The sequence below is a fragment of the Piliocolobus tephrosceles genome, chromosome 1 (assembly GCF_002776525.5).
Source record: "Piliocolobus tephrosceles isolate RC106 chromosome 1, ASM277652v3, whole genome shotgun sequence".
Classification (NCBI taxonomy): Eukaryota; Metazoa; Chordata; class Mammalia; order Primates; family Cercopithecidae; genus Piliocolobus; species Piliocolobus tephrosceles.
In genome coordinates, this window is record NC_045434.1 from 156,582,647 (window position 1) to 156,605,142 (window position 22,496).

A 22,496-nucleotide genomic window follows, 5' to 3' on the forward strand; every position below is an offset into this window, starting at 1 on the left:
AAAATGTGGCACATATACACCATGGAATACTATGCAGCCATAAAAAACGATGAGTTTGCATCCTTTGTAGGGACATGGATGCAGCTGGAAACCATCATTCTTAGCAAACTATCACAAGAAGAGAAAACCAAACACCGCATGTTCTCACTCATAGGTGGGAACTGAACAATGAGCTCACTTGGACTCAGGAAGGGGAACATCACACACCGGGGCCTATCATGGGGAGGGGGGAGGGGGAAGGGATTGCATTGGGGAGTTATAGCTGATATAAATGATGAATTGATGGGTGCTGACGAGTTGATGGGTGCAGCACACCAACATGGCACATGTATACATATGTAACAAACCTGCACGTTATGCACATGTACCCTAGAACTTAAAGTATAATAAAAAAAAAAAAAAAAAAACCTAGATGAGGGTTTGATGAGTGCAGCAAAACACCATGGCACATGTATACCTATGTAATAAACCTGCATGTTCTGCACATGTAAAAAAAAAAAAAAAGAAAAAAAGAAAATATGATTAATAAGCAATGCAGGATATTAAGTAGAATCGTTTAAAAAATCAAAAAGAAGGCATAAAAAGAAGAAAAGGGAAACAAATAATAAAATAAGATAAGAAAAGAAATAAAAAGATTTAATCCTAAACATATCAATTATCACACTAAATACAAACAGCCTAAACATCCCATTTAGAAGGCAAAGATTATCAGACTGGATTAAAAAGACCAAATTATAAACAACCTACAAGAAATCAATTTTAACTATAAACACAAATAAAATGAAATGAATGGAAAAAGATATACCATTATAAGATTAGTCAAAAGAAAGTTGTAATGGTTATATTAATGTCAGAGAAAGTACATTTTAAAGCAGTGAATTTTCCATGGCGTAAAGATGATCATTTCATAATGAAAAAGGGATCAATTCACCAAGAGGACATAACAATCCAAAACATTTATGTACCCAGTAATAGAGTTTCAAAATACATGAAGCAAAAGATTGAGAGAACCTTAAGGAGAAATAGACTAATCTACAATTATTGATTAATTTCAATTCATCATTGATGTAACATTCTCCATTGATATAACAAGTAGACAGAAATTAGTAAAGATAAAAATGTGAACAACACATCAACTGACTTGACCTAATAGCCATTTCGAGAACACTCCATGCAACAATAGCAGAATGCACATTCTTTTCAAAAGCATTTACCAAGGAAGACCATATTCTGGGCCATAAACATCACACACCGGGGCCTATTATGGGGAGGGGGGAGGGGAGAGGGATTGCATTGGGAGTTATACCTGATGTAAATGACGAGTTGATGGGTGCTGACGAGTTGATGGGTGCAGCACACCAACATGGCACAAGTATACATATGTAACAAACCTGCACATTATGCACATGCACCCTAGAACTTAAAGTATAATAATTAAAAAAAAAAGTCTCAATAAATTTTAAAGGATCCCAGTAACACGAAAATAGGATTAATAACAGAAATCAATAACAGATACATATTTAGAAAGGCCCTAAATAGTTGGAAACTGAACACACTTCTAAATAATTCCTGTATCACTCAAAAAACATATCAAAAAAAATTAGGATTTTTTAAGTACATGAAAATTAAAATACAACATATTCTTTAAGGTAGGATATTGTTTACAGCAATAATTCCAGGGAAATGTGCTTAACACTAAATATAGGCACTGCCTATATGAGAAAAAAAGAAAGGTCTCAAATCAATGACTTCAGCTTCCATCTTAACAAACTAGGAGGAAAAAAAGAGCAAATTAAACCAAAGTTTAAAATAGGTGAGAAATCATAAATATCAAATCAGAATATAATGAAATAAAATACAGAAAAATAATACACAAAGATCAAGAAAGCCAAAAGCTGGTTAAAAGATTTTAAAACATGAAATAAGCTTTAGCCAGACTGTATTAGTCCATTCTAATGCTGCTATGAAGAAACACCCAAGACTGGGTGATTTATAAACGGAAGAGGTTTAATTGATTCACAGTTTCGCAGGGCTGAGGAGGCCTCAGGAAACTTACAATCATGGTGGAACGACATGTAAACATGGTGGCAGCAAGGAGAAGTACAGAGTGAAGGGGGGTAAAAGCCCCTTATAAAACCACCAGCTCTCGTGAGAACTCTCTCACTATCGTGGAGGTAACCGCCATAATAGTGAAGAACAGTGTGGAGGTAACCACTTACATGATTACCTCCTATGGGGCTCCTCCCATGACACATGGGGATTATGGGAACTACAATTCAAGATGAGATTTGGGTGGGAACACAACCAAACCATATCACAGACTGACGAAGAAAAACTATAGAAGTCACAAATTAACAATATAAAAAATGAAAGCATGGTATTGCTACACAATCTACAGATATTAAAAGGATAATAAGAAAATATGAATAATTTTATGACATTGAATTTATATTGGATAACTGATGAAACAGAAATTATTTTAAAATATCATTTACAATAACATCAGAAATAGAAACACTTTGGAATGTGTTTGACAAAAGATGTTTAGGATTTGTACATGAAAACTACAAAATGCTATTGACAGAAATTATTAAGACCTAATTAAAATGAGAGATGTACTGTGCATATGGGTCAGAAGACTCAATATTGCTAATATGCCAACTCTCCTTAAATTTATCTATAGATTTAATGCAATGCTACTCACAATCTCAACAGGCTATTTTATACAAATTGACAAGATGAATCTAAAACTTCATATGGAAATGCAGAGAATCTAGAATAGCCAAAACAACTTTGAAACTAAAGAACACATTTTGAAGAATAATGATATCTAACTTCAACATGTATTATAAAGCTGCAATAATCAGGCCAATGAAGTATTCATGTAAAAACAAAAAGGTAAATGAATGGACCAGAATAGAGTCTAGAATAGACTAACACTTACATGGACAACTGATTTTCTACAAAGGCACAAAAGCAGTTCTGTGGAAAAAGGATAATCTTTCTGACAAATTGTGCTGGAACAATGGAATATCTATATGCAATAAAATAAAAGAACTTTAATCCATACCTCGCATCAGATAAATTAATTCCAAATGGATCATAAATCTAAATGTAAAACCTAAAGCTATGAAACTTCTAGAAGAAAACATGAGTAAAAAATTTTGTGACCTTCAGTTAGTTAAAAATTTCTTACGTATGACACAAAAAGCATGATCCATAAAAGAACAAATTGATAAATTGGACTTTATCAAAATTGAAAACTTGTTTTTTCAGAAGCACTATGAAAGATAACAAAAAGACAAAGCATACACAGAGAACATATTTGCCAATCATCTATCTGATAAAAGATTTGTATCCATAAGGTATATGCAACACTCAAAACTAAATAATAATAATACAAACAACCTAGTTAAAAAGATAGGCAAAATGTTACACAGTCACTTCACCATATAAATCATAGTTATGGCAGATAAGCACATGACAAGATGCTCATCATCATTAGTCATTCAAGAAACACAAACTAAAACCACAATGAGATATCACTATCCACATACTAGAATGGTTCAAATATTAAAAAGAAAAGACTAACTATACCAAGTATTGGTGAAGATGTGAAGGAACTGGAACTCTTACACTGCTGGTGGGAATAAGAAATGATACAATTTTGGAAAATAGTTTGGCACTTTAAGTTGTTAAACATACACCTACCATATGATGTGCCCATTCCATGCCCAGACATTTATCCAAGAGACATGAAAACATATTTCAACTGTAACACTTGTGGCAACTTCATTTGTAATAGTCAAAAACTATAAACAATTCAAATGCCTATCAACAGGTGAATGGATGAACAAATTACAATATAACCATTTAGTGGAATGCTATTCAGCAATCAAAATGAATGAAATACTGATATAAACAACATTAATGAATCTCAAGATAATCATGTATATGAAAGCACGACAAAGTACTGTATGATTGCATTTATATAAAGTTCTAAAAAATGCTAGAGTAATAGTAGGTTATAGTGCTAGAAATCAGATCAGTCATTCCCTGGGGACAGAGGTGGGGTGGGAGAAGGAAGTACCACAGGTAGGAGCATGAGGGTGGGATTACAAAGGAGCAGGAAGAAATTCTCTAATTGATGATATATTCATTTTCCTTATTATACTGATGGTTTTATGAGTGATTTTTCATATCAATATTTGCCAAATATATAATTTAAATATGTGCAGCTTATTATATATCAATTATACCTCAATAAAACTATTTACAAAAAGAAAGAAAATCTAGGAAAATTTTTGTAAGCAATACTTTGCCTATCATTTTAAACCTTCAAATAAGCAAGTTAATCTTAAAAATATAATTATAATTAGCTGGGTAGGGTTACCAAACACAGGGCATAAAAATTAATAGTATGCAACCAAGAACAGAAAGTTGTTATTTCTTACTTAATAGATTTTTTATAAATCTGCCTCATCCTTTAGGGAGTCTTGGTGTAAATGAAATGACTATAGAATAAGAGCAGTGGGGAGAAGAGCGAGGAGTAACAGTGCCTCTGACTATCCATCTCACCTGTGCTGCCCCATTCTATCCATTAATATCTGCTACCTCCTACCGAAACCACACTCTGTTTTTCAAAAAACCTGGGCATAGGGAGATAGTGCATGATCACTGCCCTCAGAAATCTTATGCAGTCCTTGCAGAGGGAAAACACTGATATAATAACTTAAAAATCAGTAGGGAAAAGTGTTGATTTAGAAGCTACAATAAACTAGCGTATACATGAGCATCCAGATACAAAAAACATGAAAAATAGACTCTAATCTTTCTACGCATACCCCACTAATATTAAATGTTTTGAATTACGATATATTTTCAAGTTTCCTGAGATATAATTTATTATTACTTTAGTACTAGAAAAAAGTCAACCATGAAACAACATTTGCAGGACTTTAATGTGCCAAGAAATCTACTGGGAACTGTATAAGGGATATTAGTGTCAAAAGCACAATAAATTAACATTGAGTTCTAAAATCAAGTACTTCTGTTTGCTTATTAGCCATGAGATCATGGACAAGTAAGTTTATATTTGTGAGTCTCAATTTCCTTTATCAATAACACCAAGATAATCACTGAACCATCTGTGTTTACAAGGATGTGAATATCAAAGACAAGAATTACATAAAAGTATGTTCGAAAACTGTAAAATGCTATCCACCCTAAAATATTGTTTTGAATTAGAGATAGCCTGATGTAGCACTTTCAATTTTATCTAAATCTTTAAGCAAAGCAAATAAAATGTAATTTTTAAAAATATCAAGCCAGACCTTTTATGCGTTTTTCAGATATTAAAATAAAAGCTTTTACAAAAAGGGTGTGAACAAATTGAATAAATTGTGGTGTTTTATGTCAGAAACATGCTTGCAAGGCATTATGCTTTGGCTGAAAAACTTCAGAATTTTAAAGTAAGAATATTTGCCTAAGTTGAGCACAAAACAACACATATATTCTCCACTAACATTTTAAATGATAGAAAATTTTAGTCATATTTTCAGACAAAAAGAAAAGTTAGAATCACATCATCTTACTTTAGATGGTCTTGCCAATGCCATCCTTTTCTAAATACACTGAATATTTGTAAAAAAAGGGCTAATTTAAAATCAGATTAACTCTGTGGTTTCCTTATCATTTCACTGATGTATTTTCTATTTATTCAATCTCTTTTTCATTTTGTTAATAATTGTAATATACATGCAAAACATCATATAGAGTATCCTTAATAATGACTATATAGTATCTACATTATAAAATGTATATTATAGTAATTCATTGTTTGTTTGCTGGTTTTTTAAAAAGCTTTCTGTAACCACATCAACAGCTAATCCCATCATGACACTATCAGAATCAATCTAAAACTAATTTCAAAATGTTCTAAGCTTGGGATCAGCAAACTCTGGCCCACAGGCCAAATCCAGCCATCTGCCTGTTTTTGTACAGCCTGTGAGCTAAGAATGGTTACTTACATTGTCAATTTAAAAAAAAAAAAAAGACTGTTTCATGATACATGAAAATTATATGAAATTCAAATTTCAGTGCCCATAAGTGTAGTAACATTAATTCAATTTACATACTAACTATGATTGCATTTGTACAAGCACAGAGTTGAATAACTGTGACTGAGACAGTATGGTCCACAAACCCCAAAATGTTTACTATTTGGCACTTTAAGAAAAAGAAAATTTTGCCTCCCCAGGTATAAGCCAAAAGTATTTTGTACTCTCTATTGGTGGGTATTTGATGGGCAAAGGACACAAAAATAGAGAAAGCACACTAAATATATCATCAAATTTCATTATTATAATTTACATGAAACACCTTTAGGAATATCATCTAATCTAATTTTTCAAAGCACCCTTTGAGGGAACTAACATCATCTACTTTACAGGTAAAAAAAACTGAGATTTGGAGAGAATGCAGACCTGGAACTCAACTGTGGTCTTGTGCATCATGTTCAGTGTTCATTTCATTACACCCAACATGCCTTATTATCACAAGATAAATTTTACTGTTACCATTGCCATTTTATTTAGAGATTAATAAAGACCATAGTAACCATGTCTAAAAAATAATTATAACCTGAATCATGTTAATATTTTTATAAATGGAAATATTAGAGAATTATATAATTACTTCAAATGATTCTTTAAGGAAAAACATTAGATATTTCCTGGATTTGTAAGAGGAGTTTCCCAAGTTTGTGTGAGACCCGGAATCCACCAACCTGGTTACATGCCAAAGTCAGTATAAGAATTTAAGAACTCTGTTTTTATTACTATCAAAAGAAACTCTAATAAATTTGATAATTTTAAAGTATGGGGATAAAAGGATCATCAAATTTTAAAAGTAACAGGAAATATACTTGGCTTAAAACAAGCAAACATTAAGAATTTCTGGAATTCTTGAAAATTTTTATACGCAACAAAACATTTTATGCCTTACCAGCATACACATGCTTATACAAACTCAGTGCCACTATTTATTTAATACCTCTACATGTAAATAAACTTTACTTGAAAGTGAAAATAGTATGAAAACAGTTGTCAAATGAATTTAAAATTTTGTGTCTTTACCATTTTTGACTTTTTGGTAACATTTTTACTCAAAAGGTAAAGATATAACTCTTTAGTATTGAAATTTCATTTTTGGTAGCCATATGTGGTTTAGAAAGAAAGTACATTCTGTCCTCTGACTTTTGGTCCAATTTTTCTTCCAGAAAGTACAGAAATATTAAAACTTCTCCAAGCAAATTCTATGCTAAATTATTACAGGAATAACACCAAATTGGTACCACCTAATTCCCTGATTGTAACATGAACTGACAGCAAAACAGTGAACAAACCAATGAAGTGAAATTAGAAAGTTTACTATTAGCTTCGTAAATCATTTAATCAAGTCACTTATTTTAAATTTCACATTGGTAATCTATAAAAACATTACCTCAAAATTTTCCCTTGCCAATCCCAAATAATTTGAGACTAAGTTATTGTCCCAGACTAGACTCATCATAAAAATCACCTGGAGAACTTGTGAAAAAATAGATTCCTAGACCCCATGAGGAATTCAGAAGGTCCAGAGCTAAGCAATCTATGTTCTGAATAAAGTCAAGCAATCTAGTTCCACCACAGACCTATTGAATGCCAAGTAAGAAGTGCTGACCTAGATAAATCTTATCAAGGAGGAAAGTTTAAGAAGCATTTTGTAAAATGTAAAGTACTCTTCAGATGTAAGATATCCCCAAATAAATGGAAAATCAACAAAGATAAGAGAAAGTGGGGGAAAAAAGAAGAATGCAAACTGAAACAAATAGGACCTTAATGTCTATCAAGTTAATAATATAACCACCTGAAGGGAGAGGGAAGACCTATCCTATTTAACTTTGGAATATAATATTTGACTATGTACCCATTAGCCTTAGTAAAGGCAAAATGAGTGTAAACAATATTGCACTTCAGTTAGTACGCTTGTTTTTGTTTTTCACAGCAGTATGGGTTAGCAATTCTAAAACTGCTTTGTGTGTATTCTAGCACTGAGCATATAAGTAATACATTGTGGGAAAGGGAAGCCAGGTTTCTCACTGCTGGAGAAGAAAGTTACAAAACAGAAAGAAAGAAAGAAAGAAAGAAAGAAAGAAAGAAAGAAAGAAAGAAAGAAAGAAAGAAAGAAAGAAAGAAAGAAAGAAAGAAAGAAAGAAAGAAAGAAAGAAAGAAAGAAAGAAAGAAAGAAAGAAAGAAAGAAAGAAAGAAAGAAAGAAAGAAAGAAAGAAAGAAAGAAAGAAAGAAAGAAAGAAAGAAAGAAAGAAAGAAAGAAAGAAAGAAAGAAAGAAAGAAAGAAAGAAAGAAAGAAAGAAAGAAAGAAAGAAAGAAAGAAAGAAAGAAAGAAAGAAAGAAAGAAAGAAAGAAAGAAAGAAAGAAAGAAAGAAAAGAAGTTTAGAATGGACCCTTCGGTTTTGACCTAGAATGGGATATATTAGTATGAACACATACCCTTTAATCTATGTACATACAGAGAGATACAGGTATATAGATTTGTGTATATTATGTACACACATTGTGTATATATTGTGTGCACTAACTAGCTCTGCACACAGAGAGGGCTATAAACAGTAACAATGAACAACTATCCTCCAGACACTGGTTTGCAAATACCATTCTTCAACAAAAGGAACCATGGCTCCTTGGAGAAATGGCTGATTCCAGTGTTATATCAGGAAAAGTATAATATCAGCCTGGTACATCTTATACTGCTAGAAAGAAAGTCCTCAAAAAACAAAAATGATGGGGGATATATCAAAATTACACAGGAGCCAGCTTGAATGGGCTCTCACTGGCCAAATAGGGGACAATTTCAGTAATAAAATGAATGACGTAACATTATAGCCCACAAACTAAAATAAGAATCCATGAGTCCATCCTGATAGGAAGGAAAGAAGGGAAGGAGAATGAAAAGTGCATCACTTACAGAGCCTAGCACTATGGGCTGCACACACTAAATACTTTTTTATTGAATAACATTATTCTAAATGCCCAAATTAATATTTAGCATTTTTGTTTACAAAAAAAAATGCCTTTTGCATCTTAAAAATGTCACTGGGTTCTTTTTTAAATCTTCAATTTCTTTTCTCATTATATTCATATTTTCCTTTACATTCTTGAGCATGTAGAGCATATTAATAATGATAGCTGTCTTTGTCTACCAATTCTATCATCTCTGTCATTTCTGGGTCTGTTTCTATTGACTATTTTTTCTTTTTCTCTTGGTTATGGGTCATATTTTCTTATCTTTTCATATATCTAGCATTTGTTTACTGGCTGCCAGACATTGTGAATATTTCATTTTTGAATATTATATTGTTTTGTTTTACCTTGAAGAGTGCTGGATTTTGTTCTGAAAGTCAGTTATGTTATTTCAGCACTAATTTGAATCTTTTAGGGCACCCTGTAAGCATTTTGGGGAAAAGTATACTGTAGCCTTGACTCTAAGGCTAATTTGGCCCCACCTTTAAAGTATAGCTCTTATGGGGTTCCTACAAAATGTTACTGATACTCATCAAGGTCTCTCCAATCTCGTTTATGGGAACTTGAACAATTCCCAGACCTGTATGACTTCTGTGAATTGTTGAGCTTATAGCTCCCTTATAACTGTTCTCTTACTAGAAGTTTTTCTTACCCAACATTATAGCCAGATTGATATCCAGCCAGAGTTAAAGTGGCCCCACTGTAAGTTTTTGTGTATGCCCCTGCTTTCAAAGTACTCTGCCCCGTGAACTTGAGCCCCTTACACTCCCTGAACTCTCGTCTCTGCAAGATTGTAGGGCTCAGCTTGAGTTCCTCAGCCCTCTGCCATGTTCTGGGAATTTTCTCAGAAAGCCTAAGTACTAGTAGGACTCATTTTGTTCCTTGTCTTAGGACATTGCCTTTGTCCAATGTCTGAAAATAATTATTTCCTACGGTTTTTTTTTTTTTTTTTTTTTTTCAGTTTTCTAGTTGTTTATGACAGGAGAGTAATCCCAGACCCTTTTATTCCCTCATGGCCAGAGTCACTTGTTGATTTTTTTATTAACTTTTGAAGACATAATATATTCATACAGTTCAAAACTTTGTTTTCTTTAAAAGAAGTAGTGAAATGGGGTGGTTACTTGACAGAAATGTGTAATAGAGAAAATTTATTTTTTAAATGGGAGTTATTGTATCATGTCTATTAGCTGAGAGAGTAACAGGATGGTGCAGAAAATAGAGGATAATGGCAAGAAAGTCCTTGAGTTGACAATAAGAGATAGGACTCAGAACACATGACAAAGCGTTCACCTTAGATCAGAACTCAAAGAATTTATTCACAATAAAAGTAGAGAGGAAAATTGCATGGGCAGTGATATAGGCAGCCTGGTAGATTTGGGTGAGAAAAGCAGTCATTAGAGAAATTCCACCTGCTTATGTTTTCTCAGTGAAAATAAAAAGCAAGATCATCAGTGAGTCTCTCTGGCTCACTCTCAGGAAAGCCAGCTGCAATGGTGCAGGCTGTCCTATGGGGAGATCTACATAACAAGAAACTGAAGGAGGTCTCCAGCTGACAGCCAGGGGGGAACTGACGCCCTCAGTCCAACATCCCATGAAGAACTTGGAACCCCAAGAACTGATCTCAAAAGCAGCTCCTCCTGAAGGTCAACCTTGAAATGACTGCAGTCCTGGTGGCTGACGCCTTCAGTGCAGTATTTCTAAGAGACCCTGAAGCAGATACTCCCTTCCTGTTCCACCTGACACTAAGCTGCAGCTGAATTCCTTAACCACAGAAACTGTGAGATAATAAATGATTATTGTTTTAAGCCACCAAGTTTTGGGTTAATTTATTATATGACATTACATCATGAATGCAGATATTGGAACTTGAAAGTGGGGTGCTGCCATAATGAAAACCTAAAAATGTATGAGTGGTTTTGCAACCAGGGCACAGAGGCTAGAAGGATTTGGAGAAGCATGGTGAAGAAAACCTAAATTGCCTCAAACAGACTGTTAGGAGAAATCTGGTGGACTTCAAAGACTCTGTCAGTAAGGTCACAAAAGGAAGTGAGAGATAATTTATTGGAAAATGGAGAAAAGTGATCTTTCTTGTGTAGTAGCAGAGAGCTTATTAACATTACCATCTGTAGTCATGTGGAAAGTACAGAATGTGCCTATTGAACTGAATTATATATTTAAGGAGATTTCCAGCAAGTGTTGAGGATGTCTCTTGGTTTCTTCTTGCTATAAGAGGAGAGATATACATTGAAGAAAGCACCATTAAACAAAAGAAAAGAGGACTTCATAGTCTTGAAGTGTCCAGCCCTTCCAGACAGCAAATACTGTTAAAATTAAGAAATGCCTTCTGAGCAAAGATCAAAGAGAAGACAGAGAAAAGATCTCTAGGAGGTTTGCAGGCTTTTATAATATCTAATGGAGTGAACACCAGAGAGATCCACTGGAGGTCCAGGTAGTTTTGGGAGAGAAGTATATTAGCAGAAATACTGCTAATATAGAGACAGAAAGAGACAGAGACAGAACAAAATGAAAAAAAAAAAAAAAGCCGTTGGACCATTCAAAATTGTGCTGATAGGAAAGCAGGCTGTGAAAACAACTTAGATGCGCATATGGGCTGCTTTTCATGAAGAAGAGAGGGTTACTCAGGCCAGAACCTGGTACCCAGAAAGAGGAGCCAAGAACCATGGAGAATTATTCCTGAAGTTGGGTAGTAGAGGGAATAAAGTAACATGAAGGGTACAAGGGGAGATGGTCGAAGAGCAGGATTCTTGACATGGAGATTATAGCATGCTAATTGGTGATGACAAAGTCTAGAGCATGTCCATGACAAGGGGTGAATAAGGTAGTGTGAAAAAAACAAGAATATTGAAAATAAGCATTCAAGAAACTGTAGATTAATCACATGGATGCTGAAATCATCAAGAATGCTGGCAGGAGTAATTGTGAAGACAAAGTAAAGTACGTGTTAGTAGTTACAGAAGCCCAAACTCCAAGCATGACCTGGAGGGCCCTTCACAATCTGACCCTTGTGTATCCCTCCATCCTGATTTCTTCTTCATTCCCCAGCTTCCCAGCCCCACTACACTTAACTTTTCAAGTCCTCCCATGTGGTATCTGTGCCTCTGGGCCTTTGCAAATGCTCTTCACTCTCTGGTTCATTCTCTTCTCCCCCCTCTTCACCTGGGCTGGATATCCCTAGTAAGTGTTTCCACGAGGCACTGTATTTATTACATCACAGCATTTCCAAACTTTGCTGTTATGTCTTCTGTTTTTACCATAGAATGTTAGCTCCGGGAGGGCAAGGGTTGAGTCTGTGTTGTTGAACCTTGCTCTCCATGCTCAGCTCAGTGCCTGGAACACACAGGAAGCACCTAATAAAGAGAGAGAATTTCCTTCCTAGATCTAAGAGGAAATCTCTAGAGCAGTTTCAAAATATTACATTTCTAGAGTATCTGTCCTTCAGACTCTCTGACAAACATTAATATCTGAGCCCAAACAAAGCTTTCCCTTAAGGGACATATTTATATGGCTTTAAATCCCTTACAAACATTAGATTTTATCCCTTTTAAAATATACATTTTTACACATGGAAGCATTTGAAAATTTCTCTTGTGAATTCTCCAATGTCCAAAATAGGTGAGTCCGATTCAAAGCTTTTCTACAGTAACCACCATTATGGATTTTCTCTTCCATGGAGTTCTCACTGGTTATATTGACCAGCTCTTCCTATATTGACCAGTCCTTCCTACTGAATTAGAGTCCTACTTAATTACTTGGAGATACATTGCCTTAAGAGCCAAACAAAAATAGAATTAAAGGCAGAAACAGCATGTGATAGTTGGTATAATGAACATATTAACCAAATCATAGACGTATAATGTGGCAGGAAAAAAATAGGAGACTGTTTCTCAAATTCCTTGGAATTACGACAAGTTTTACTGTGCTAACAATTTTAGAAACCTAGGTTCCAAGTAAAAGAAGACCAAATTAAAATCATCTTGTAAGAAAGTTTGAAAATCTACCTAATTGACCTAATTTTCTCATCTTCTGGGTCCTATTGTTCAGAGGAATAGACCAATGACTGTTCAGTTGACTAAACTGAAGCTAAAATTCTCAGCTATAGCTAAGTAACTATTCAAATTTATAATGCTCTGAAATTATATATATCTATATATTACATATATACGTATCTTTTTCAGAAAAATACCTCAAGCCATAATTATAATATATACATAATAGAATTTAAGCCCTTACAAATATTCACGGGGCTTTAAAACTGAGCACTTTACCCTAACCTGCTGATAAGATCAGAAATTGTCTAGAACAGGAACCCAAGTGAGAATTTTTAATCACATCCAAAGCATTTAGGTCATCACAAGGAAGTAGTACTATGCAAAGGAATACTTTTCTCTGAGCTAAAACCTATTTTGCTTAATAAAGCAGGAAACTGCCCTGAACTTCAAATATATCTTCATCCACCATAGGGCTTCCTTTCTTCTCTCAATACTCAGAAGTTGAGGTAAGCCTTCTTTAGACCAACCCTGTGCTCTTTTCATGGAATTTGCCTATTCCATTATTCACTCTCTATAAAATATCTTCAATGGGTCCCCTTCTATTACCAACTTTTCTCTCCCTGCTGGGTCACTTTCTATAGACTAAAAACAAACTCATGATTTCCCATCCTTTAATTATCCACCCTGGGACATTCATTATCCATTAGTCTTCCACCTCCACTTTCCAACCCCAGCCAGGCTTCTCAGGCTCTAGAGATTTATAACTCAGTCACTTTTGTTATGGACATTTGTCTACTTTCTGGCTGCCCAACATCTGACTGAAGAATCTACCATCATACAAGGCTGAAACACTGGCAGTTAGAGCACCTTCTCACCAACTAGATACCCACATCTGAAACACTGGCCCTCATGATGATTGCACAAAGACGCAGGGGCTTGTAGGTTCATCAGAGTCGTGGCATCAGGTGACCTGCATGTGAAAATGATGACCACAAGGACACTCAATGTCCAGATACGATAGCAGTGGCACTATATCTGGGTTCCTCCTCTGGCTGACTTAAAGAATTAGTCCAGTGGTCTAACACTAGTAATAAATATTAACTACAGCCTGGTAATCAATACAGAAAGGAGAGCAGTGGCAGCTATGCATATTACCTCCCTTACAGTATGCATGCATGTGTGTGTGTGTGTGTTTCTATATATTAACGAATTTCTTCTCAATCTTTTCCTTCCCCCTATTATTTTATATAAGGATTCTTCTATTATTAAATTTACAATTTTATATTTAGCTTCCACAATATTCATTCAGGTAGAACCGTGATTGAATGTGAGGAGCAATTAATACTGCCCAGAGAGCAATACTGTACATGTTGCACAGAAAACATAATGACAATTGTGACATAGCATCACCCACTTTGGGAGAGAGGCTAAAACTGTCTCCTTTTGTTCAAAGTGTAGCCCACCACTCCCCACCCCCTGAGCAGCTCCTGTGGCTCAGACAGGGGCTGTGGCAGGAGGAAAGATGCCACAGCCTGAGTCCTGGAAGGCCACTGCCAGTGTTGCAGAAATTGAAAATGTCCCATTAGTTATGCTAGGTCTATAATGGGAAGTGTCACGGTTCAATATTTCTGTTATGGGTGTACTTTTACATATGTGACCTGCGCAGTTTTGGTTTTTGTTCATTTCAACTTCAGTGAAGTGACTCAGCCACTTAAGAATGTACTCATCCACTATTCACAATAGCAAAGACTTGGAACTAACCCAAATCCCCCTCAGTGATAGACTGGATAAGGAAAATGTGGCGCATATACACTATGGAATACTATGTAGCCATAATAAAGGATGAATTCATGTCCTTTGCGGGGACACGGATGAAGCTGAAAACCATCATTCTCAGCAGACTAACACAGGAACCAAAAAACAAACACCACATGTTCTCACTCATAAGTGGGAGTTGAACAATGAGAACACAGGGACACAGGGAGAGGAACATCACACACTGGGGCCTGTCAGGGGGTGGGAGGCTAGGGGTGGGATAGCATTAGGAGAAATACCTAATGTAGATGACAGGTTGATGGGTGCAGCACACTGCCATGGCACATGTATACCTATGTAACAAACCTGCACTTTCTGCACATGTGTCCCAGAACTTAAACTATATTTAAAAAAGAAGAATGTAATGTGCTCAAGGGATCTGGACTCCATGGACCATTTCCAAAACAATTCTATTCTTGTTTCACTCAGGGTCCAAGTCTATTACTAGAGCCACAGTTCGAAGCAAACAAAATTGATGATGTGATAGTCATATTGAAGATCCAGAAAAAGGCCACTTGAAATTGTCTTCTGAACTAGGCATGATTTTTAATGAACGTGCTCAGGAGTTGAGAGACTTGGGCTATCAGAAATGTGCTTTTAATATGCTTATCAGTAACTGCAGGCTACCACAGAGATGTGCCAGGGACAAGGAATGCAGCATGTAAAGTCCTACCGCCTGACCTGCCAGTTGCTAATATTGTTGTCTGTTTCCACAATGAAGCTTTTTCTGCCTGTCTCCAGATGCTGCACATGTCATAAATTGCATGCCAGCAAACCTGCCTCATGAAATCATCCTCATGGATGTTGTTAGTGACCTTGATGATTTGAAAGGAGAACCAGATGAATATGTCCAAGAATACCTCCTTGGAAAAATTAAGTTATAAGAAATATAAAGTGTGAGGGATTGATTCAAGGAAGAATGAGTGTAGCAATCCAAACAACAGAAGTCCTTGTGTTCCTAGACAGCCACGTGAAGTGAATGTGATGTGACTGCAGTCCTTGCTGGCTGTCATCTGTGTGGACTGGCACACCATGATGCTCTCAGTGATTGACATCATTAGTGCCAATACGCTAGCCTACAGCTCATCCTCTGTTCGTGGAGGATTCAACTGAGGGCTGCACTTCAAATAGGAGCTTGTTCCCCTTTCTGAGCTAGGATGAGCAGAAAAAGCCACAGCACCAACAAAGTCACTGATAATGACTGGAGGATTGTCTGCCAGGAACAGACAGTATTTCCATGAATTTGGACAGTGTAATACTGGCATGGGTATCTGGAGAGGAGAAAATTTGGAAATATCATTTCAGATCTGGATGTGTGGAGGTAAGTTCTTCATCATGCCTTGCTCTACAGTAGGACACATTTTCCAAAAAAGGTGACCATATGGATCTCCTGAAGGCCGGGACACCATGAACACAACTCTTTGAGGCTGGCACATGTCTGGCTGGATGAATAAAGGGGCAGTATTTTTCCTTAAGACTTAATCTGAAGAGGAAAAGCTATGGAACTATCAGTGAGCATGTTGAATTGAGAAAGAAGTTGGGATGCAAATCATTTAAATGGTATTTGGATAATATTTACCCAGAGGTGCAGATATCTGGGCCCCATGCCAAATTCCAGCAACCCACTTTTATCAGTAGAGGGCCAAAATGCCACCAAGTCCTTCAACTTGGAAGGCTCTATCACTTCCAGACCAACAAATGTCTGGTGGCTCAGGGCTGCTCAAGTTGGAAAGGAGGCATACTAGTGCTTAAGGCCTGTGAGTATGGGAACCCAAATCAGAACTGGATTTATAATGAAGAGCATGAATTGGTTTTAACCATCTTCTTTGTCTAGGTACGACAGAAACTAGCTCATCAGACCCACCACGACTCATGGAGTCCATGGGTCAGGCAGACATGGACCTTTGGGGAAAATAATTGGCTGCACCAGATGTCAGTTGGACAGTGCCTGTGATGGCTCCACAGGGTCAGGAAGACTCTGTTGCTATGGCAATCTGTGATGGCTCCTCCTCACAACAGTGGCAGTTGGAAGGTTAAGATGGACACCGTAGCAGAAATGGTGTTTCATCGGGCTTTGCCTCCTCTGTGAAGTGTAGGGCTTTAGAAAGAATGTTGTTGGTGCCAGGAAAGCCTTGGTTTGGTAGAGCCATCTTGGACAGAATGACATTTCCCATCTTCCTGGAGATGCCTGGGAATGTTAACAGAGGTAACACAGCAGATCTGATAGAGATGGGAGCACTGAGTGTCCACAGGTGAAGAAGTATGTTTCACCAAGACACTGAGGTCATTTCTGAGCTTCTATTAAGGAATTTCTTGCTTATAGAGGAAAATCAGAATACAATTTTAACTCTAGAGTTTTGTCTGTACACAACAACAAAACTCAGCAAATGGATGTTTCTATTCAAATTTATTTATGCCTCTTTTTAATCCCCTTTAAAGATGGAATGGTTTTTATCTATCAGGAGTTTGTCATGATTTCCCTTCTTAGAAGACTTCACAGGAGACAGTGTTTTTTTATTTTACTTATCATTTGTTTAGTATGTTCCAAAAAGACAATTTAAAAAAAAAATAAGAATCTACATTATGTTTAACTTCAGAAGGCATCATTTATAAGATAATATTTGAGAGGCAGTTAACTATTATAAATTATTTTGATGAATTATGATACTACATACATGTGAAATAAAGGATCCTTTTGGTTTTTTTTAAAGTATAGTTGCACCTAATTAGGTGAAAGTATGAAGTTATAGGGAAGTTGTAGGGAAAGGTAGGTACGTGTAGAAAGGTGTGTGTGTGAATGTTGTAAGTAGCCAATGAGCCAATGAAGTGAATTTTGCTGGTGGTTAAGCTATTGTCTGCCATCTTCAATGCACCCTAAGCTCTGTTTTGCCATGCTGGGGCTGGAGCTCAGAAAACCATAGTTCTCCTCTGCTACCTAAATTCTTGTTAAATTCTACCTGTGGGGGAGCTAGAAAGAGACGAGAATAACGGAATGACAAGGGAGTTGATCCCTCCTGTTCTGCCTTCCATTCTTGAAATATCACTCCAGCCAGAGGTTCCTCACCTGGGCAGCAGCAGTTGGTCCCAGTAACCAGGTTTTTTTCCCATATTCTCAGCGCCAGCCATAGTATACCTTGGATATATGAATTCCAGCTCTGCAGGGTCCCCCCATCAACTGACTGAGGAACTAGCATAAAGATCAGCTCTTCAGGGTCCTTTCTCCAAGTTTTGCTTTGTTCTGGCAACCTCTCCTTCCACTCCCCTGAATGAGCTTTGCCTAAAGACCCATTATTTTCACACTGCCAAATCCATACATATTATTCAGACCTTATTATATCTTCCTGCTATATCTGACCATTGACCACTCACTTCTCCCACCTTCAGACAATATTATTTCTTTACTAATAATTTTTTGGCTCATTCAGACATTTCTGGAGGGTAAATCGGAAAATCTTTTAGAAAACATTTTGGCAATATGTATTGATTCAACAAATAATTTTTAAGCATTGTGTAAATATTTCCATTGCATTAATTTCTAGAGGTAGAACAACTGTTAAAGATAGCAAGTGCTTTGTGTGTGCATTTAGTAAGTGGTACAACCAGGTAGTCTGACTCTAAAATCTGTCATATTAACCTCTACACTAGGATTTTTCAAATTGAGTTCCATCAGAATCACCTAAAGGACTTGGTAAAATACAGATTAATGAGCCCCACCCCCCTAATTTTTTATTTACAAGGGTGAGCTAGCAAATTTAAATTTCTAACAAGGTTCCAGGTGATACTGATCTCCTTCCCAATACTATACTACCCACATATTTTCTTATTAACTCTTATTCATCTCTAATGACTCAACTCAGCTATCTCCTTCCTTCGGAAACCTTGGCTCCTCTCTTCCCTCACCAGCTGAACTAGATAACACCCATCTAAGACCTCACAACAATCATGAGCTCCCATGACATTATGTGCCTACCAAATACATATCGTAACCACTGAAACTGAAACTCTGTATGCATAGGTCCCAACTGCTAACCTTTGAGCACCTCAAGGACAGCGATCGCAACCATTCACCCTTTTTTACATGTCTTTAAGTTTCTTTTTAAATTTGTACTGTGATAAAATGTATATAAAATTTAACATTTCAACCATTTTAAGTGTACAGTGCAATGACATGAAACACATTCACATGATTATACAACCATCACCACCCCCCAACTCCAGAACTTTTTTCATTTTCCCAAATTGAAACTTTATATCCATGAAACAGGAACTCCCCAGTTTCCCCTTCTCTCAGCCCCATTCTACTTTCTGTCTCTATTCGTTTGTACAGGGACAGTTTCTAGCACATTGTTCCTCAACGGTATTATCTCAGTAACTGCAGAACTGAAGGAGGCGAGACTTTAAGCATCAAATAGAAGAATTAATGAGAAAGAATTTTAAAGAGTTAAAATTGACATAGAAATGGTGTATATCATCACTGGAGTAATTAGAAAACTTGAAGGACATATTAGCTGTTTGAGTTATAAGTATATGGCTGTTTGAAAACAATATCTTTGTTCTCTTTCTAGCACAAATAAATATTAGCCACTCATATTTTTAAGTTTATAAAGAGATCAAATACGAAAAATCATCTGAAAAAGAAATATAAAACACATCTTTTTTCTTTTCCACTCAAATACCTAGGACTCCTGAATTGAGTTCACTCTTCTTTCAGACTCTATGCCCACCTATATCTGCAATATTTTTGTAAGGTACATGGATGTGCTTCGGTCAAGAATTAGGCCAAGCCAGATGTCCAGGCCTGCATGACTCAGCGAGTACAGCGCATGCGTGTAACTCCACCTGTTATCACAGCCATGTAGCCATAACATAGGAAGGCCATCCCTTGGCCGTATGCCACTATTATCTGTAAAAGGTATAATTGCCCTGCTGACACTGTACAGTTGCTCTTGTACAGCCGCTCTTGCACCCAGAGAGAGAGTACCAGAAGCTGAGCTGTCAGTCTTGCTCTGACAAGGGGAGCCAGGGCATGGCTTGACTTGGCACAGTCTGGCTCACGTTCATGCCCAGAGAGAGAAAGAGTTAAGCTGCTGACCCTGAAGGCAAGGGAGAGCCAGTCGTGCAGCTCTGCATAGGAGCAGCTGGCCCAAGCAGTCGAAACAGGGCAGAAAGTGAGAGAAAGCTGCTGGTAAGAGAGCTGCTAATGAGAGGCCTAGTCCGAGTAAGCTGCTGATAAAGAGCTGCTGAATAAAACTACATTTCACCTGCTTATGGCCCCCCAGTGTTCTTTCAGCTATTGCCCATTCACCCACTCCCTTGGGACCTCAGCATGAGCTGGAACCTGAACTTGAACCTAACAGTTGGTAGACTCATGGACTGACAATCGTGACCCTAAACCTGACTGTCTTGCTACCTCAATTAACAGGAGAAAAGAGGAAACCTAAGAGAGCAGAATGCTATATTAAAAAATAAAACATATAAAAGGAAATGTAGGGATGCAAGAGGTTTATAATCTACTTCTGCATATGAAACCTCTTTTTAAAAAAATCGTGTGGTAGAAATGCCCAAATTAATTATTTGGTACTTACAGAGCATATAAAAGATGGACCTTATGGTTGTAATTCTTGAATGGATTCTTAAATAATGACTCCACATAACAGATGAATAATTTCAAGTCTCCTTTTAGCCAGCACTGTATGTTCCAGTTTGCACCTGAATTAAAAAAAAAACAAAACTGCATGAAATCTCAAAAACCATCTGAACAACTCAGTGAAAGAGAAGAACTAAATCAAATTTACCAGTGTTCTGATACAACTTCCATTTCCTATTCTGAGAGAAAAAGAACAAACTTTAGGAGCATGCATTTGCCCATCCCTTAGTCCCTTTGGCCCTCAGTTTCCTTTTTTCTAAAGTAACAGAATTAAATTCAATTATTGCTACTCAAACTCTCTTTAATTTCAAACCACTTAAATAGGACAAAAGAGCTCAAAAACTCATCTAGCTCTAGCTCAGTTCTCACTTTTCTTTCCTTTTTTTTTTTTTTTTTTTTTTTTTTGAGATTGGGGTCTCACTCTGTCACCCAGGCTGGAGTGCAGTGGCATGATCATTCATGGCTTACTGCAGCCTCGAACTCTCAAGCAATCTTCCCACCTCAGTCTCCTAAGTAGATGGGACTAGAGGCACGCATCACCATGCCCAACTAATTTTTTTTTTTTTTTTTGTATTTTTAGTAGAGATGGGGTTTCATTATGTTGCCCAGGCTGGTCTCTAACTCCTGAGCTCAAGTGATCTGTCTGCCTAGGTCTCCTAAATGCTAGGATTACAGGCATTGAAGCCACTGTGCCCAGCCTTTTTTTTTTTTTTTTTAATATTAGACAGTTAATATGCCAACATCATAACAAGGTCTGAGGGAGGCACATTTCACACATACATGTGAAAATCCAGTAGTCACGCTTTTGAGGGAGGAAAAGATATGCCTGTATTCTCATACTGGAGGTCTCTTTACATGAATGAGTCAATTGACTCCATTCTTCCTAGCTTTTCCAAAAGACTTGGGATAATTTTGTTGTTTATATTTCCAGATGCAGAATTTTTAACTACACTAGCTACAATGAGTATGCATTATACTTAAACAAAAAAAAAGAATTTTTTTCTTTGCTTTTTTGTTTTTCCAACTTTTATTTTTAGTTCAGGGGCACATGTGAAGGACGTGTTAGTTAGTTAAATAGGTAAACGTGTACCATAGCAGTTTGCTGCACAGATCATCACATCACCTAGGTGTTAAGCCCAGCATCCATTAGCTATTCTTTCTGAAAAACCCATGTTTAAAATGTAGATTATTTCAGAGATATTCCTTGCCTGAAGAAATATTATTATTCATGAATATTTTAAAATTTAACCAATTCAACAATATTATCAGTCATTTGATATTTTATATATTTAACAGAAATAAGGTGTGTTTTCTATTTCAAAGCAAATTTAAAAGACTACAAGGAATGTACTTAAAAGTAAAATATTTCCCTCATTATATTTTTATGGGATACAAGATAATTGGGGAATTATTTATTATTTTGTTCACATAATGAATCCTAATTTTATTATCAATATAAAAATGATTATGTATGTTAAAAATCAGAGCCATAAGACTTAAAACACATTGTTCAATACATTTAAAAAAATAGCTAATGCTTACCTATTTGTTGAAAAACTAAAGAATTTACTGTTGAAACAAATGTCTTTCCTTCAATGTTGTCTGCACATAAGGAGCAGTTTCTATCTTGCTCACTCCGAAAGCAACAGTGGAAAGTTGTTTTGGATAAGTTAGAAAAGTGAGTATCACTTGAATTAAACTCAACAGCTGTCTCATAATGTCCATTCAAATTTGAAGTATTCTTTGAGAGTCCAGCAGGCAAAAGGAAGTAGTCATAGGTTGAATTTGGTGGCATGCAAGACAACTTAAATCTCCAAGGAGTAATTGGATATGACAAGTTAAATGCAGTTATCACATAAATAAATTCTGTTAGGATATTAAAAAGACACATAGAAAAAAGTGATCATTTTGACTAAGATAAGACATGAATAGAAAGTATCCAAG

General features: G+C 36.2%; 1 protein-coding gene, 1 non-coding gene and 1 pseudogene across 2 annotated transcripts in view; 1 reads left to right on the forward strand and 2 right to left on the reverse strand.

Moving 5' to 3' along the window:
• LEPR (leptin receptor) overlaps positions 1-22,496 on the reverse strand; it is a 32,990-nt gene that overhangs the window by 4,697 nt on the left and 5,797 nt on the right. The window contains exons 3-6 of the mRNA XM_026454144.1: positions 22,095-22,418; positions 20,490-20,614; positions 15,986-16,176; positions 13,958-14,060 (exon numbers count right to left, since the gene is read on the reverse strand). Coding sequence (XP_026309929.1) covers positions 13,958-14,060; positions 15,986-16,176; positions 20,490-20,614; positions 22,095-22,418 — 743 coding nt within the window. The remainder of the gene's footprint in view (positions 1-13,957; positions 14,061-15,985; positions 16,177-20,489; positions 20,615-22,094; positions 22,419-22,496) is intronic.
• Positions 14,693-16,942, forward strand: LOC111541316 (annotated as a pseudogene).
• On the reverse strand, positions 21,271-21,374 carry LOC111541688. The gene has a single exon (XR_002731351.1). It is a non-coding gene; the product is annotated as a small nucleolar RNA U13 (small nucleolar RNA).